This window comes from Cynoglossus semilaevis, chromosome 1, assembly GCF_000523025.1.
Source record: "Cynoglossus semilaevis isolate Cse_v1.0 chromosome 1, Cse_v1.0, whole genome shotgun sequence".
Taxonomy (NCBI): Eukaryota; Metazoa; Chordata; class Actinopteri; order Pleuronectiformes; family Cynoglossidae; genus Cynoglossus; species Cynoglossus semilaevis.
This window is the reverse complement of record NC_024307.1, coordinates 16,462,518-16,480,221: the sequence shown is the minus strand read 5'-3', so window position 1 is coordinate 16,480,221 and position 17,704 is coordinate 16,462,518. Positions and strand designations below refer to the sequence as shown.

At 40.9% G+C, this 17,704-nt stretch overlaps 2 protein-coding genes across 2 annotated transcripts in view; both read left to right on the top strand.

Moving 5' to 3' along the window:
- Nucleotides 1-12,059, top strand: part of mdga2a (MAM domain containing glycosylphosphatidylinositol anchor 2a) — a 15,409-nt gene extending 3,350 nt beyond the window's left edge. The window contains exons 2-17 of the mRNA XM_008314632.3: nucleotides 157-296; nucleotides 722-896; nucleotides 1,090-1,286; nucleotides 1,413-1,545; nucleotides 2,121-2,393; nucleotides 2,810-3,142; nucleotides 3,259-3,564; nucleotides 4,482-4,754; nucleotides 5,888-6,042; nucleotides 6,659-6,836; nucleotides 6,952-6,972; nucleotides 7,252-7,395; nucleotides 7,594-7,740; nucleotides 7,826-7,956; nucleotides 8,510-8,609; nucleotides 8,695-12,059. Coding sequence (XP_008312854.1) covers nucleotides 157-296; nucleotides 722-896; nucleotides 1,090-1,286; nucleotides 1,413-1,545; nucleotides 2,121-2,393; nucleotides 2,810-3,142; nucleotides 3,259-3,564; nucleotides 4,482-4,754; nucleotides 5,888-6,042; nucleotides 6,659-6,836; nucleotides 6,952-6,972; nucleotides 7,252-7,395; nucleotides 7,594-7,740; nucleotides 7,826-7,956; nucleotides 8,510-8,609; nucleotides 8,695-8,783 — 2,795 coding nt within the window. The 3' untranslated portion in view covers nucleotides 8,784-12,059. The remainder of the gene's footprint in view (nucleotides 1-156; nucleotides 297-721; nucleotides 897-1,089; nucleotides 1,287-1,412; nucleotides 1,546-2,120; nucleotides 2,394-2,809; nucleotides 3,143-3,258; nucleotides 3,565-4,481; nucleotides 4,755-5,887; nucleotides 6,043-6,658; nucleotides 6,837-6,951; nucleotides 6,973-7,251; nucleotides 7,396-7,593; nucleotides 7,741-7,825; nucleotides 7,957-8,509; nucleotides 8,610-8,694) is intronic.
- A 1,134-nt stretch (nucleotides 12,060-13,193) lies between these two features.
- LOC103382005 (dehydrogenase/reductase SDR family member 13-like) lies at nucleotides 13,194-17,668 on the top strand. Its single transcript, XM_025056098.1, has 6 exons — nucleotides 13,194-13,392; nucleotides 13,975-14,093; nucleotides 14,185-14,308; nucleotides 15,080-15,252; nucleotides 15,863-16,016; nucleotides 16,697-17,668. Exons 1-6 carry the CDS (start codon nucleotides 13,266-13,268, stop codon nucleotides 16,954-16,956), a joined length of 957 nt encoding a protein of 318 aa, XP_024911866.1. The 5' UTR covers nucleotides 13,194-13,265; the 3' UTR covers nucleotides 16,957-17,668.
- The last annotated feature ends 36 nt before the right edge of the window (nucleotides 17,669-17,704 follow it).

The window sequence follows — 17,704 nt, the reverse complement described above, 5'->3', positions numbered from 1 at the left end:
TTCTGATCTGACGGCTTTGATTTGCTGAGTCATGCCTCACAACACCTGTCAGAGCAGAGGCGGGAGATGACATTCACTGTGCTGATCTCCCTGCTGGAAATACAATTTTTAACGATGCCCACCAACACTCTGTCCTCTGTTTGTGTCTGCGCACAGCGCCGCCTACAGTGCAGATTGTGCACTCAGGTCATGCCTGCAACGTGGAGGAGGAGCGCTACAGTGAGAGGGTCTACACCATTAAAGAGGGAGAGACGCTGGAGCTCAAGTGTCATGTGACGGGACACCCACGACCACAGGTGAACGAGTGTTCAGTGAGCACATAAAAAGCCGTAAAACACGTTTTTTTTCCTAATCATATTTTAGACTGTGTTGTAGAACCTCCATACAGAAACAAATGAGAGTCAAAAAACGGATATAAGCCACCACCGAACCCATGTTCCTGTCAAGATGATTGATGTGACGCATTTAACACAGGGGCGTGTCAAACTCTTGAATGTAACAGTTATCTCAGCATCCTCCACTTCCAACTCAGCCACTGACTCTGAAGTATTTATCATAGCAGGTCTCACTACTGTCTTATGAACCTTTTCCCCGACACCTGTCTCCATCCTGTCGCTCCCGTTCTTCACCTTCATCTGCTGTCAACACTAAAGTTTCCATTTGTGGGACAAATAAGGAACAAAGAAAAAGACACTGTATGTTCTGTATGTATGTATGTTAGGTTCGCTGGACAAAGACTGCAGGTGGAGCCTCAGATCGCCATAGTAACTCCTCTGTGCTCAATGACACCCTTAAGATACAAAATATCAGCCGCCACCAGGGGGGGCGCTACTACTGCAAGGCTGAAAACGGACTGGGTTTACCGGCCATACGGTCCATACGTGTGGACGTCTACTGTGAGTACTCATGCAGGCAAACACCTCCCCTCTTCCTCGCTCCAACCTTCCTCCTCACTGTTTTCGTCTCCTACCTTCTGCTCCTCTTACATTATCTTCCCTCCCCTATTCCTTTTCCTCTTTCCATCTTCTGTTTCTCTTTGTCTCTCTCTCCTTCACCCCCTCTCTCAACCCTTTTGCTCCCCTTCCACAGATCTGGACGTCCCTCACATCTCGGTCCATCAGAGCGTTGGAGAATCTAAGGAGCAGTTTTATTTTGAAAGGACGGTGTTCCTCCGCTGCATCTCCGACTCCAACCCTCCTGTTCACTACAGCTGGAAGAGGAACAATCAGCTGCTGACGCAGAACGCCGACCCTGGGGTGGAGATCTATGAACCCTTTTTTACACAGGTAAAGAGGGACCACTTCAGTCCACATCCATGACAATCACCCAGTCAGAGGAGAAGGTAGAAAGCACTTCACTTAAGCTGAGGACACGGGAGGTTTTTATTCTAAATAAATCCGTTTGTATTTCAGGGCGAGACAAAGATCCTTAAACTGAAGAACCTTCGTCCTCAGGACTATGCTGACTACACTTGCATAGCCTCCATCAGGAATGTCTGCGGCATCAGGGACAAGAGCGCCCACTTCAGACTGAGCAACAACACAGGTAGTACACAGATCAGTTGACATCAGCTTATTATACAGTATGTCAGAGAAAATGACTGTGATGGGATGGTTCCATCAGTTAGTGCATCTAGAATAAAACTGTACCAGAAACCATGATGTTGACTTGTGCTGTGGTGGCCTGTGTATAAGAGGGAAGATCCAAAAAGTGATTTTTATGTAATAAATATTATGTAAAGTGTCACTTTACAAAAAGTTAAGGTGAAGGTGGAGAAAATCAGATTTGTGTTACTTTTCTCAGTACAGCAGATCTGCTTCATCACCCCAGGGGCTGATGGGATTTAAATGATGAAGGCAATTCAGCTATTTTTATCCTGCTCATTTTTATTTCTGCAGCAGTAAAATCACCAGCTTTCAAAGTTGACCAAAGTTGACATGAAGCTCCTGGAAGAGAAATGAAGGGAGCGAGGCAGAAAACCTGGAAAAGGTTTTAATGTCGAACAACAGAATATCATGTTGTCGTGTTCTGTGTAAAATGATAGAGAAACGAACCCACTCTATCCTATCAACAATTTCTACACGATGTTGATGTAACTGTTTCCTGTGCTCCGCCCTTAGCTTCTCCCTCCATTAAACTCCTGGTGGAAGACCCCCTGCTGTTGAACCCAGGAGAGACCCTTACTCTGAAGTGTGTGGTGGTAGGCGGAGACCCGTACCCGGTATTGTCCTGGGTGAAGTCTGGAGACGTAGCGCTACCTGTGAGGAGCTTGGTGGAAGCTGGGATCCTGACCATCCCCGCCGTCACCGTTGACGACAGCGGTGTCTACACCTGCGTGGCTGCCAACAACGTGGGGAACACTGCGAAGAAATCCACCACAGTGCTGGTCAGAGGTGAGAACTGACCCCTGTGACCAGTGGTTCTCAAAATGTGGTCCGTGTACCACCAGCTGTACTTGAAATACCGTTAGTGGTTTACCGGAGGATAAGATCTTGGTGCCTGTCGTGGTGCTAGATTTTTCATTAGACGGTCAAACAATTGTATTAACAGGGTAGCAGTGGATTAATTACAATTATTTATGATAAATCGTATTAATCTAGATACATGAACGTTAATTTGTATTACGACGATGAGTGAATGGACGGTGGAGTTATTGGGTAAACTGTGCATGTCATCTTACAATGCATGAAAATTATTATTGTGATGAAAATGATCTCATTATTCTTCACAAATTAATTAACTCAATTAATATGTTCATTTTGACAGCCATAGTTTTTCAGAACTCTCTTGACCTTTCTCCTGTCTCCAGGTCTCCGTAAAGGTCGGTTCTGGATCACACCTGACCCGTATCACAATGACGATCACATCCAGATCGGCCGCGAAGTTAAGATCAGCTGTCAGGTGGAGGCCACGCCCCCGGAGGAGCTGCAGTTCAGCTGGATGAAGAATGGACGCTTATTACGCAGCTCAGAGCGAATGGTCATCACACACAGTGACAAAGAGGCCACGCCCACCACCACCACCAACCTGGACATTATCGACCTCAAGTTCACAGACTTTGGCACCTACACCTGTGTGGCCTCATTAGGGGGCGGAGCCAGCCCCGAGATCAGCATTGATGTGAATATTTCCTCCACCACAGGTGGGTGTCGTTGTAGGAGGAGCTCAATAATAATAATAATTCATAATTGATCATTTCATAAAATTCACAATTTCAGTAATTTATGGTCAACTCCTCGTTGTTCTTTGTCACTGCAGTTCCTCCAGAGCTCTCTGTCCCCAGGGGGCGCTCTCACCTCATTGTTCAGGAGGGAGACAATGTAGACCTACAGTGTCTGGTCTCTGGGAAACCCAAACCCATCATCCTGTGGTCTCGGGTGGAGGAGAGCGGCTCGGCGGGGGATCTAATGATAGACGCGGAGGCTCAGACCGAGAGCTACGACGGCATCCTGAGGCTCAGCAACGTGAGCAGAGACATGAGCGCAACGTACCGCTGTCAGACCAGTCAGTACAACGGCTTCAACATCAAACCACGAGAGGCACTCATCCAGCTGGTGGTGCAGTGTGGGTAACACACAGAAATACAGAGGCATGCTAATATAACGACGCTACGCTAAACCTTTGCTGCTAAATCAGCTAAGTCTGATTTACCTTTGGCTATTTTAGCAGGGTTGACATTAAACTACCTCTTAACTTTAAAATATCATATAATATAATACTTAAATGTTTTTGGGGGTTTTTTTGGTTTTTTTTCCAAATTCAAATTTTTTGGTTTTAACACTTTTTGAGAGCCAGGTTATTTTTGCTACATGTTGGCCATTGTTAAAGCTAATGTAGTTAGCTTTTGGCCTTTGGCCTCTCCGCCAAACTCATTTTTCCTTTCGCAAAATATTGGCTGCTGTTAAGATTTAAATATTAGATAATTTTAGTGTGATCTTTAGGTTTAATTTTAGTGTTTTGCTGTAGCAGATTTACATTATTTGACATTTAGCCGCAGGCTGAGATTTTGTTTTTTTAGTAAGGACGTTCTGGGAGTTGAAACTCCAGCTTCACATATATCATTTTGGCCAATCAGATAGCTCCACTGAAGGTCGGTGTGATGCAGAGACGTCCAGCTGACCTTTAGCTGTTCCAGTTGGAGAAGGAGGAAGGTTCTGGAGACATTTCTGCAGGGTTCAGATGACCCACTGACTTTTATTTGTGTGTGTGTCTACTCCTGTCTGTCTGTGTTCCTGGTCTAGCTGTAATTGTGGAGACAATTTGGGAAAGAATACAATATTGTGTTGACTCTATGTCCTTCAGGGACACTGAGTGAGAGTGTTAGACCTATAGTCATGGTCAAGGTTGGGGAAAGAGACTAGGGGATGAATTATGTCTATGTGAAGAGATCATGAAATCAGAGCTCTATAAATATAGCTTTTGTCCAAGTTCACATACACATTTTTTGTCGTGGTCTCACACTTTTTCTCCTCCACCATCAGTCCCCCCGGTGGTGGAGCCTGTCTTCACAGAGGTGCGTCAGGCTCTGGGTCGAGCCTTCAGCCTGACCTGTCGTCTCCTGCGAGCTCATCCCGCACGTCTCCTCAGGTACGAGTGGAAGCTGGGCTCCCGCCTGTTGACGGTGGGCCAGTTGGGCGAGCAGCAGGACGACAGCAGCTACCACGTCCGTGCCCTGAACAGGGAGGGCTACGGCGAGTACACCTGTGACATCACCAACGACGCCGGGGCTGGTCGCTGCACCTTCCTGGTCACAGGTGAGAGCAGTGCCTCTAGTGGCTGCAAGCAGAGGTCAGACGAACGGTTTTTTAATCCGGTGGTTCTAAATTATTTTCTGTCACACTCATAAAAATATTTTCACACCCCCCGTATCCCCTGACCCACACCCCTGCAAATTGAAATACTACAGAGAACCTGATAACATGTATATTTTATATCTGTACAAACCAATGTATGAGTTGCTGCCACCTAGTGACTGGAGGCTTGTTATCATTCAAGCGTACTTGAGAAGAACTGTTTTAATCTGAAGTTTTTGATCTGACATTGTCATGTGACCTTGGTCTTGGTCGCTCTCCAGTGGACTGGGTTAACATATGATACGTGTGCCACAGAAATGTCCAATTTATAACGTAAAATCAGTGTTATGTCTTAGTATCAAACGACCTAATTACTGTACGTATTCCATAGTTTTGTAATGACCTCACATCAGTGTCATAATGAAGTCGTTTTTTTCAGCCTTGTATCAGGTTGCATTGAGGTCATGGTGATGTTCTCTGGGTCACAGATCTTTCCAGAGGAACTGCTCCCTATATTTCGCTCTTGGTTTTAAATTAGAAATCCCAGTGTTCATTCATCTGAATCAGGAGGAGCTTTATTCTCTCTGTTACACAGGAAGTGGCGGTGGTGTCGCCTGATGAAAGCTCCCTCCAGAAACAGCCTGTCAGCGTTGTGAGACTTCCTGTAAATGTAAAATGTTGGCGTTAAGCCTCTTATCAGCCGCAGCCCATTCTGCAGGCGGCAGCAGAAAGTTTTTCAGGGAAAGTTGTAAGCTGAGGATGGAAAGTGATGGTGATTAAGTCAGGCCTGTCGACGGCGGAGCGCAGTTTGTGTCGTTAATCAGGTGTGAACATGCTGCCGCCTTTAAACCGTGCGTCTGCTGCAGACTTCAGCAGCTTTTCAACTAAAGATGACGTCCTGAAACAAAATGGACCGTGAGTCTCAGAGACAGGAAGACTGAATCAGGACCAGTGAGTTTTTTAGTTTTTGAACCCACCTCTGATCACAGTGTCGAAAATGTCTCTCTTGGACAAATTATTCATATTTTTAATAAACTGTTATATGACGTTTTATGAAAACCTTTTATATGTATGTTTCACCTCTGTCTCCTCAGGGAAGGCCTATCCTCCAGAGTTTTACTACGACACCCACAGTGCTCTCTGGCAGATCCAGAACCAACCCCGAGTCTATGGCTTCAAGCTGCAGTGGACACAGATGGAACCCAATGGTGTGGACCGAATCCTGGCCTACAGACTGGGCATCAGACAGGTCCGAACTCTGCAGATAAACCCCAGTCACACATTTCAGTCTGGGAGAAATAGAGACATCTAGTGGCAGGACTTCAATCAATCAATTCGAAAAGTTTTTTTTTTTCATTCAAATAATTTCCTTCCAAAATCAGTCATATTTCAGAGTACTTCTGTCAGTTCACGTGTGTGTGTGTGTGTGTGTGTGTGTGTGGGCCTGCAGCCCGAGATAATCCTCCCGGACAGAAATGAGACTCAGCTTCTTATTCCTTCTTCTTCTATAGCTTCATATTTCCTGCTGAGTCATGTAGACAGAGGTGTTGGCTGATGTGTAGGTTAAACTGGCTCTTTCTGTCAGAGGCTTTGTAGTTTTTAATGAACTGGGTAGCCCAAAGTAGATAAAGGTTAGCCTAAATATTGTTAAATGTTAGCTGAATAAAATTAAAAGCTGAACTAAGAGACATAAAAATATAAGACGCTGTTTCTGAAAATATCCAACATAAAAGTCTCAAAGTTAGCATAAAAGAGAGCTTAAGAAAGCAGTTTAATATGTTGTTTAATATTTTTCAAATATCCTCTAAAAAAGAATCTTTGAATATGGTTTTCTAGCGCTGTTCAAATCTGCGTCTGTGCTTCAGGTGGGTCTGTCACGCTGGTGGGAGCAGGAGATTCCCATTGAGGGAAATATCCAGAAGGGGGAGCTGTTGACCTACAATTTGACAGCTTTGGTTAAACCTGAGTCTTACCTTGTTCGACTCACGCCTATCACCCGCTACGGAGAAGGAGACGACACTGAACGCACCATCACATACAGTGGTATATAAAGACGAACAGAGACAGGATATTTAAAAAATGCTAACCTGGTCAGGTCGACACCTGACACGTGGGAGGTATTTTCTTACTGTGTTTCTTCTGTTTTGTCCCTCAACAGCTCCTGTAAATCCACATCTCAGTAAGTAACCAATCACTGACACACAAACAGAAAACAGAAACGTATTGTTCATATCATTCATTCATTGTCCCGGGTTTAACTCCCAGAGGTAATGGCGCCTCCTGTGGCAGCTTGTGTCAGTTGCAAACATTGACAATTTCCCCATTGTGGAACGATTAAGGGACTTAATTATTATTATTATTATTATTATTATTATAGTTGTTGTTGAAAGGGTTAGTTAATTATTGAAATATTTAACTTGAATATATTTTGTGTATTTCTCTGTATGTGTGTTTTCAGGGGAATTCCAGTGTGGTTTTGAAGATGAGGCCATGTGTTTTTTCTCTCAGGACCAAACAGATGATTTTGATTGGACACGTCACAGCGCCTCCTCTGGAACTATTAAGTACACACCGAACACTGGACCCAAGTCCGACCACAGTGGTACGATTTATATTTCTCTGAGAAGCTGATATTTTAGCTAATCATATGTCTCTTCATAAGAAGTGTTGCATGTTCCCACTTTTCCTACACCTTGTTTTTGTTTTTACAGCAGTGGCATCCTTTGGTTACGTTACTGCCCCTTGTGGTCATTTCTTGTCTGTCAGCTTTAGCGTTTACCTCTCACTGTATGTCGCTCAGGCTTCTACATGTACATTGAGACATCTCGGCCACGGAAGGACGGAGACAAAGCTCGACTCTTGTCAACCACCTTCAATATGAACAAGAATATTAACAGCGCCACCTACTGCTTAGCCTTCTTCTACCACATGTATGGAAAACACATAGGTAAGGGACTGATGCCTTTAAGATGTTATTCTTTTTGTACAAGTGCTGATGATGTCATAGATGACCTGAGGCGTTTGTGTTGTAGGAGCCCTGAACGTGTTCCTACGCCAGAAAAATCCAACAGCCACAGAAACATCTGTCTGGAGTTTAACCGGAAACCAAGGCAACCAATGGAGACAAGCCAAAGTCAACATCCACCCAACCTCTACTTTCCAGGTACAAACCCCATCCATTAACACCTCAGAGAGACACAAGACGAAAGTGTAAAAACAGTTCAAATACAATGCAAACCCTTGAAACTAAGAGAATTAAATCAACCAGGAAACAAAACAACAAAGGCTGGAAAACACTGCCTTAAATCGCTCTAAAAAGGCACTAAACCACATCAATACTATAAACAACAGTAAAGAAACCCAGATGAAACAGAATCGGAAAAAAAACAACAATAAAAAACAACCACAAAGACACAAAAAAACCACTGCAAACGCTCCCAGATTAACCACAGGGAGACTTGCAGTGACCACAAAGCAACAGTAAAGAATCTCAAAGTGATACAAATAGACACTAAACAGCATCAAGACGAGAGACAACTACAAAAAGAACAACAACAAAAGGACAAAACTGAAAACAAAACCACATCATGAAACAATGACAAAGAGACCAAAAATGTTTTTAAAAAACCTGACACAGAACTACTGTCCTTCAATAGATGGATAATTATTTGAGGGGAAAATATTTGTTTGTGTACGAACGTTGTTTTCTCTCTCAGGTAGTGATGGAGGGTGTGCGAGGCGCTGGTATCGAGGGAGACATCGCCATTGATGATGTCACCATTGAAGAGGGCGAATGTAAAAACCTGCCCCCCAACAGTAAGCCCACTTGTTTGTTGACCAACAAATCAAATGTTTCTGCTAAATTCGTCTCACCTTCTATTATTCTTTTTGATTTACTCAGATCTGAGGTCTCTGGCTCCGCCCCTTTCCCTTCATATATGGCAGCTGAGCCTCTCCCTGAGTCTGTTTCTGATTGGCCAGCAGAGATGACCCCTCCCAACACTGTAGGTGCCATACTGCATCCTTTTACTGCCCTAATATTCAGATGTTGGATCTTTGCCCCCACCTTCAGAAATAACCCCTCGCTGCTGCAGTGAGGTTTGTTTACAAAGTCTAAAGCTCAAGTTTAGCAGTGGGACCTGGTGGGAAATGGAATTTTCATCAGGAAATGAAGGTTTATTTGTATTATGTCAAGACTGATGGAGCCAAAGGGGGGGGGGGGAGGGGGAGTTTAAGTTCAAAGTTCAACAACAAGCTCTTGATAAAAGTTTTAAACTTAAATGTTCAGCAGTGTGATGAAATGAATCCTTCTAGAGAGTGTGTGTTGTAGAGGGGCGGAGCCACATCCACTAGCATAGCTCGTCTACAGGCAGATCTTCATGGCTGTGACGGAATACACATTAATGGTGAAAGAATATGAAATATACACAATAGCAAATAGGAGAGCGCCTCCACCTGGCCAACTCACACAAGCACCACTGTTTATCACCTGATAACACGCCATGTTCCAGTTGTTGGGCCACAAAAAACAACAACATGCAGTAAATATCCCAGAAACCACTGCGGGTGAGGAAATTGCGAGGAAACAAATGTGGAAGGGATATGATCAGAGTCAACTTCTCAGTCCATAAAATCCTTAAATTGAGAGGAGGTGGGAGTATCTGGGATTTATCACACACCCTACTGTAGGGTAGATCATCCAACATAACTACATGTTAGACTTCCAGGGGTCTGCAGTTGGAGCAGCAGCATCTCGCCCCCTGTGGGTGTGGTGGGGTGCAGCAGCTCTCGACACGAGACGTAGATAATCGCTCTAATTCTCTGTGAGTCTTGACTCCTTTTTCACCAGTCATAAACTCCACCTTTATCACCACCGTAATTAGGCTCAACTTGTACGTCACCTCCTCAGCTCCACCTCGGCACTGCCGCCTTAAAAGCCCTGCCCCCTCTCTGCAGATCAGAAGTACTGTATCTGACTTCAACAGACTAATGTCCGCACTCTTTTTCACCAGTGGGCGTGTAAACAGTTTACAGTGGGCAGTGTGTTTTTTAAGATCTTATAAAACCTTATTTTGATGCACCTGTTCATCCTCTGCTGTGACATCAAGTGCCTTCAGACTCAAGACGAAAAATGACGCCACGACGAGTCATAACACATTTGACAGTGTGAATACACAGAGAGAACTGGTTTTTTATTTTTATTTTCGGACATTTAAAAAAAAAGTGTCTGTAGAGTCATGTATCCAGGAGATGCAGTAACAAAGAAGCCATGGAGAGTTTGATCACAGACAGTAAAAGAACTCAAAAGTATGTGACCAGATTTTCACCGCTAAAGGACTTCTTGTTAAACGGCAGCATCCGAGCATTTGTCCGTTGGGTACTGTAAGTAAACAAAAAAGGAAATGAAATATGAATTGTTTTATTTATCTTGTGTGATGAAAAAGGAAATCCTTGTTATTTTTAAAATTATATTTGCATTTTGTTTTTATTGATGTTGAAAAGTTTGGCAGAACCATGTTACCACAGAACCTGAGAGACCTGTACAGAAGCTCATAACTGCTAAAAAGAGAATGCATTTATTTATGGTGACGGTAACTGCATCACCACGGCCTTTCTTCACAGAATCTTCTCATCAACATAAATTACAGTATTCAAGTCAAATTATTATTATTGTCATAGGCAAATAATAATGTTTACAGCTGCAGGAAATAAATATAAGGTGGCAAAGCATAGCTTAGCAGTGTTTTCCTTGAGAAAATGGTTTATCTTCAATAATGGAGAGAGTTAGAAGTGTAGTTAGCTTTCTGTTAGCCAAAAAAGGTCATTAGCTCAGTATTAGCATCAGTAAAGTAGTCGGCTTAACATTATCCCTTAAGAGTGGTTAGTTTACCAGGCAGTAGTAACTAAACAATCTGACCTGAGGAGAGCTAGCACTAGCTTAGCTTCTTCTTATTGGGGAAAGTAGTTATATTAGTTGTCGTTCAAACTGTTTATACACATATATACACATGTATAGATATGTGTATATATGTATATGTAAATATAAATACATATGTGCATTTTTATACATATATTTCTATATATGTATATACACTCTCTATATATGTATATGGAGTATGTATGTAGAGAGAGAGACAACAGCAATTTACTAACAGTAAGCAGTAGTAAGAGCTGTAGTTTAACTGTTTTTTTGTCTCCTTTTGCTTTTGTTTTGAGATTATAGTCATAAAATGTTGTCTTTGTCATTAAAACAAACAAAAAGATCATTTGGAAACACTTTTGAATCTACATTAGTAGCATAATTGACCTCAGTGCTGGTCCTCATGATGATCCTGATTTTTTGCAGTTATGAGGTTCTCTATATGATCATATTGAAAGAAAGAACAAAATGGTCATTTGGATTCATGTGGGTTCACAACAAACAAACAAAAATACAGACTTTACACAAAAAAAGTTGAGTGATTGATCGTTCACTGGGTTTTGTGATCAGACAAATCATTTTTTTCTGACTTAGAAGCCTGTTTTTTCACCAACCAATTATTCTGTTCTTTTATATGGTATTTTTTTAAAATGTCAGTAAGATTTAGGCTATTTATTTATTTATTTATTCAAGATTCAGAACAGATTTTAGTACAAATTGGAAACTAAAAAATGTGGCAAAAATAATCCAAGACCGTTTCATTCAGACTGTATATGTTATCATCTTCCAACCACTACTTTAGGGGTTGAACTCTAGCTGCCTGCTGATGTTCCTCTGTGCAAGGCACTTCACCAGATTATTATGCCTCCACCGCCAAGTGTCGGTCACATTCCCAAAGAAATAGAAACAGAATGAGTGTATGAGGTAAAAACCTGTGCCAAGAATCGCAAATAGAGATTATTTGTTGCAACCACTGTAGTTGAAGCAGCAGAAAGAAAATGATAAACCTGCGTGATCTTGGCTATGACTTTAAGAGTCACACTTTCAGTGATATGGATAACATATTTCAATTGTGACATTCATGTTATGCAGTAACTCTGCATATCTGTGGGAAACCACGTCTTGTGTTCTGGATGGTGTTATTTTATTTGAACTTCTGAAGGACGAGGCAATAAAATCAATGAAATGTTTAAAAGATATTTTTATACCTGGGATTTTTCTCTGCAATATGTTCTCAGATCAGTTTGACTGAAGCTCACACTGCAGTATTATCATTATTATTATTATTATTGAAATGGACATTATTATTACTATTGCTATTATAAATAAAGCCAATTCCAATGTGACTCCTGTGTGTTGTGTCTTGATGTTTCTTTAATGTGCCTTTATTAAATATTAAAGCTTGCATGAGTTGTTCCTCATGGCTCTGGTGCATAGACCGTATGTAAGAAATGGGTGGATAAAGCCAGCTGGTATCATAAGTGTTACAGCAGTGGTGACTTCAGTGTTTATAATCATCATTTCAGGGACATAGAGAAGCGACAGACCAGACTTTTCTGCCTTCTGTTGGAAAATGCTCTCTTACACTTGGATAAGGCAGCCAACGTTAAGATATCATTAAATAAAGATTATATCATTTCTATAATCCACTGAATAATCAGTGGAATTGTGGACAGTTGGTAAAAATATCAAAGAAGTTCTTTGAGAGAAAAAAAATGTAGTAAACATGTAGTTCATGCACATTGTGAAAGACCTGGGTTAAAATCTAGGAGCAGTCAGAAAAACATACAGTTTGTCAGCATGGTCATTGGTAAGACCACAGCTATCGATCTGGCCAGCAGGGGCGCCAGAGTGATTGTGGCCTGCCGCAACAGAAGTCAAGCTGAGGAAGCCATCCGAGAACTCACAGGTGAAGGAAGACAAATTCTAATATTGGTTCCCGCTACTGATGCTAAAGATTTTTTTTTCTAAATATAATAGTTCCATTTAGAGTAGTTTTTTATACAATATCACGTGTTATATTTTATTATGAAACAAAGAAAAGCAAAACTGTTTGTAAAACTGCTAAAAGGTTCTAAAATAAACCATGTCAACAAAAGTCTAGAATAGTCATAAACATATCAGGAGTTTGTAATATGCAATTGAGCCACTAGATGTCACTTAGAAGGTGAAACCACGGGCATTATTTTGGGGGTTTAGTGGGGGGGCATATTCGTAGTTCGTGGGTTTGAACAGAGACTTTGTCAATAATTATTAATAAAACTAAAAATCAAACAGGAAATAATATGTAATAAAAATGATGTAGTACCAATTATATGATGTATAGGTGACGTTGAGTTTATCTGACAAGTGTGTTTTAGAGTTTGAGTTCCTGTTTCAGTGACCAGCGACAGTAAAACAGGTCAGACCAGACCGAACCGGTCCAGATTTCCACGACAGACCCCGCCCACCTGATGGCGTAGCCCTGCCTCTTGTTGTGTGCAGGTGTATTAATGCATGAGAGCGCATGACCGTGAGACAGGAAGAGCAGTAGAAGACAACGAAGAGTAGAGATGTGGGCGCTCATGGTGTTGCTCGTGGTTTTGCTGATAGGATACACAATCCTCACACGAACCATCTTCAAAAAGTCCAAATGTAAAGGAAACAGACCCATTGCCGGGAAATGCGTCATAATCACAGGTAAGGAGGGGCGGGGGGATGAATTTCAAACATTCACTTATTTTGTAACTTAAAAAAAAAAACTTCAATGATACACAGTGTGATGCGTTCAGGCCCACTCTGTGGCGCGGTTATAGACTTACTGGAGTTACTTTTTAAAAAAGATGTTCAAGTCCAGAGGCCGTCACTTAGACCAAACGGCTGACAGGTCATGTGAATAGAACATGTCATTGAGGCTAATTATGTTCATTGAGACTCATTCTGGACTTTTTTTTTTTTTTTTTGGATCACTTGGATTTGTACTTTATTTATAGCTCTGCGAACCTGTCCAAAACATGCATTTAGGGACACACTGATTAATGACACATTTTTAGAGACATTAATGAGAGTTGAGAAAAAAAAGAAGCCAAATAGAGGCTAAGTAAACAATTGTCTAAAGGTATATCAAAACTGAATGGAAGACCAATGACCCAACATTTTGTTTCTATTTTAAAAGTTAACAAACAACAAGTTCTGAATTGGGTGGCAGATATTGTAAATTATTAAAGTGTAAATAGTTGCTTATTTCAGGTATGTTTTAAACAGTTCGTTTTCTCACTGCAGGAGGAAACACTGGCATTGGTAAAGCCACAGCCCTGCACTTGGCCAGAAGAGGCGCCAGAGTCATCCTGGCCTGTCGAAACCGGGACAAAGCTGAGGCTGCTATTGCTGAAATACAACAGGTTAGAAATAAAAATGAGTGTGATGTGGAGGAGTTTCTTATTAACTCAATGGTTGATGTGACTTGAACTCATGATGTCATCACTGTTGCAGGAAACAGGAAGTACTGACAGTGTTTACATGCACCTGGACCTGGCTAGTCTCAAATCTGTACGAAGTTTTGCTGAAACTTTTCTGAACACTGAGAAGCGACTGGATCTGCTCATCAACAATGCAGGTACAGTATGTACACACGCACACACACACACACACACACACACACACACACTCACAGGCTCATGCCAATCACATGCATCAGTGTTGAGTTCAACAAAAACAAATAGTCTGCACTGATTTCTAAAAGAGAGGTGGGGCTACTGTAGGTGTGATGTGGTGTTGCTAGGCGGAGTGACACGCACTTCTTGAAATACATAAAGACACAACTGTTTCAAGGTAACTTTCTTTGAAGCATGACATGAATTTGTTTGCATGATATAGATTTTTCATTTCACATTCATCACATTTGCTGGTTTTTACCAACTCAAATATTTACAAAAAATTGGAGGTTTTTACAAATTGTAGTAATTTTCTACCACAATTTTATTTTTTACAAAAAGATGATTTTTTTTTTATCATAAAACGTAAGCAGTTTTCTATAGTTTTGAATTTTTCTTACAATCATGCTTCATATACACATTTGTAAAAAAAAGCTTAAAACAATATAACAGTGGAGATTTTCATATTGTTTATTTTCATTTTTTTATTTTTATAGTATTTATTTTATTTGAGGGTTAAAGGTTTTGCTAAGTTGAGTTTTCAGTTTTTTAAACATTCGTAGATATTTTCATATTGTAGTTTAACATTTTTAGTATCGTGTTTTTATATAATTTTTTTTTACCTTTTTTAAGTAAAAGACACACCAGTTAAATATAAATAAAATATAAAACAGAAAGCTTGTGTACATGCATACATTTAAAATAATTCCACTATTTTTTTTAATTGTCTGCAGGTTTAGTTGGTGACGGTCGGACAGAGGATGGCTTCGGCGTGCAGTTTGGTGTTAATCACCTGGGCCACTTCCTGTTGACCTGCCTGCTGCTGAAGAGGATGAAGGACACGGGAGGAGGAAGAGTGATCACACTGTCCTCCATGGCTCATCAGTGGGGACACATTGACTTTGATGTAAGACACACACCAACACGTACACATTTTAACACGTAGTCACATGCAGGTGAAAGTTCAAGTGGAGGAATTGGTGTCATGTCATTTGTTGGATACAGTGGCAAAAATCTGAAAACAATGAAGGACAAGTACTTGAAGTACTTCATTTTCTAAATTGCACAGTGTTTTGTCACGTTCCTTGACCTGAAGAAGATCGTGGAACTCTTGGTTGCAGCAGAACCGGTTCTTCAGGTTTCATTCCACATGTTTGGGTGCAACTCACCAGACAAAGGCAGGAAATTCCTTCGGAATGTCATCGTTTGCTGTACAAGGCGTCGCCGTCAGACTCCACACCTGGACACACACGTCACCTGACGTCATGTCTTTTCTAATGTTGTTCACCTTTTGTTCTTTGTTCCTGTGGTCTAAATGTGGCTGGGTTTGCCTTGAATCTTTCAAGTCCTTTACCAGAAAAAGGTTATATTTCTATGACATCCTAAGGATTCATAAGAACGACAGAGTTGGAAATTCCAACTTGTATTCCAACCCATAATACTCTAGCCTAAGAGTATTATTTCTATATTTTTTAGAACATGATGGCTAATCTTTTTATTAATTTTTAATTTTCCAGTCCCTGGCTCTGAACAGACACCTGGGCACCGGCAGTTACAGCTGGCAGTTCTTCCATGCCTACTGCAGCAGTAAACTCTGTAATGTCCTCTTCACATATGAGCTTGCCAAGAGGCTGAAAGGAAGTGATGTCACATGCTACAGCGTCCACCCTGGTAATGATCGCACTCCCACCGACACTACAGTCCATTTAGTCAATATAAGCCTAAATACATATATATATTTATATATATATATAAATAAGTCATACAGAAGATCAGACAGTGGCTACAAATACAAACATTTGGGTGTTAAATATGTTTTGTTTTTTTATTTACCTTTTTATTGACATTCAGCAACATATGAAAACATATACATTCATTTGGCATACATCATCAGGATTAATGTCTTTTTTTTAAATTATTTTAGTAAAATTAAAAAAACAACAAAAACATTCACACTTAGGGAATGAGGTAGGGTTATTGCTACAGACTGTATGCTATCTAAAGTAAACAGTGTCAAAATCTGAAACAAATAAATCTTTTTTGTACTTAACATCTTGTAGTTAACATCTGCAGTATTTCCAGGGTGTTGAAAAGGTTAAGTGCATAATAAGATTAATTGAATAATCTTACAATTAGTGCAATTAAATTGTATTATTTTCCATTAATTACGTAGTTCATGTGGAGAATTTAAATACTTTTTGTTCCTGCGTAATTTGTTTTCCTTTTAATAAATTAACTCAACACTTTTTTACCATATCTGCAATTCATCTAATTAAATTTTTTTTTAAAATATGGATTTTTTTTTAAATTTTAACTTGACTTAAATCAAAACTATTTCTCTGGCCCTGCAGGAGTTGTTCGTACAGAACTGTCCAGAAACGTCAGCCTGTGGCAGAAGGTCTTCATTGAGCCGGTGGCCCGTCTGCTCTTCCTGACTCCAGAGGACGGAGCTCAGACCACGCTGCACTGCGCCCTGCAGGAGGGTCTTGAACAGCTGAGTGGACACTACTTCTCTTGCTGCGCTGCACAGGAAATGGGGGCAAAGGCCAAAGATGATGCCGTGGCCCGGAAGTTGTGGGAGTTCAGTGAGATGCTGTGCGGCCTCTCCTGAAGTGGACCGCAGATGATGGACTTGAGATTTTTTTTTCTATCAGCTTTGCTTGAAGTGTAAATACATGCATAACAAAAGTCTGAGAATTTAAACATCTTTTTTTTTTTTTAATACCAGACTTAAGTGTAGTACAGAAATAAAGGTTTTAGACACTGGGCCCTAGACAAGGCTAATAAAACCAATGTCAGCTCATGTTTGTTATATCAAAAGAGATGGCTTTTTCAACAGAAAACTGATGTCTGTAAAACACTTCAGACTTCCAAACCAAAGTTTAGAGAAAATTAACTGCCTCTATCCTTAAGTTCAATCGTTTCATTTGCTGTTTTAAATATTTCAGCAGAGAGCATGTCAGAGATGCGGTGACCTCTAAGACAGCAGTAGACTCTGTGTCACTAACAACTACAGTGCCTTCAAGAAGGATCCACTCAAGTCAGATGTTTTCACCTTTTATAAAAGAAATTGTGATCAATGTCATTTTGCCTTTTGTAGTTTGCTTAACAGTTCTCAGTTGGAGTTAACCTCCATCTCTCCTGTTGGCATCAAGGTACAGGGCACTGATAAAGTGGCACGTTGAAACATTTTATTAGTATTAAGTAGAAAGATGTAGCTTATTGTTCTCTAACTGCAGAGCAGCCAGCTTTACTGATTAACCAACATTTCACTTTCTAAGAACTGGGACCAGGTTCCTATGGTACGGTCCATGTTGTCAGCCAGTGTCTGCTGTGATGGCAGCTCTTACTCATGTCCA

Coding starts and splice junctions, on each gene's coding strand:
- LOC103382005 (XM_025056098.1), top strand. CDS start 13,266: ATGTGGGCGCTCATGGTGTTGCTCGTGGTTTTGCTGATAGGATACACA. Junction 13,393..13,974: donor GAAATGCGTCATAATCACAG/GTAAGGAGGGGC, acceptor TTCTCACTGCAG/GAGGAAACACTGGCATTGGT. Junction 16,017..16,696: donor ATGCTACAGCGTCCACCCTG/GTAATGATCGCA, acceptor CTGGCCCTGCAG/GAGTTGTTCGTACAGAACTG.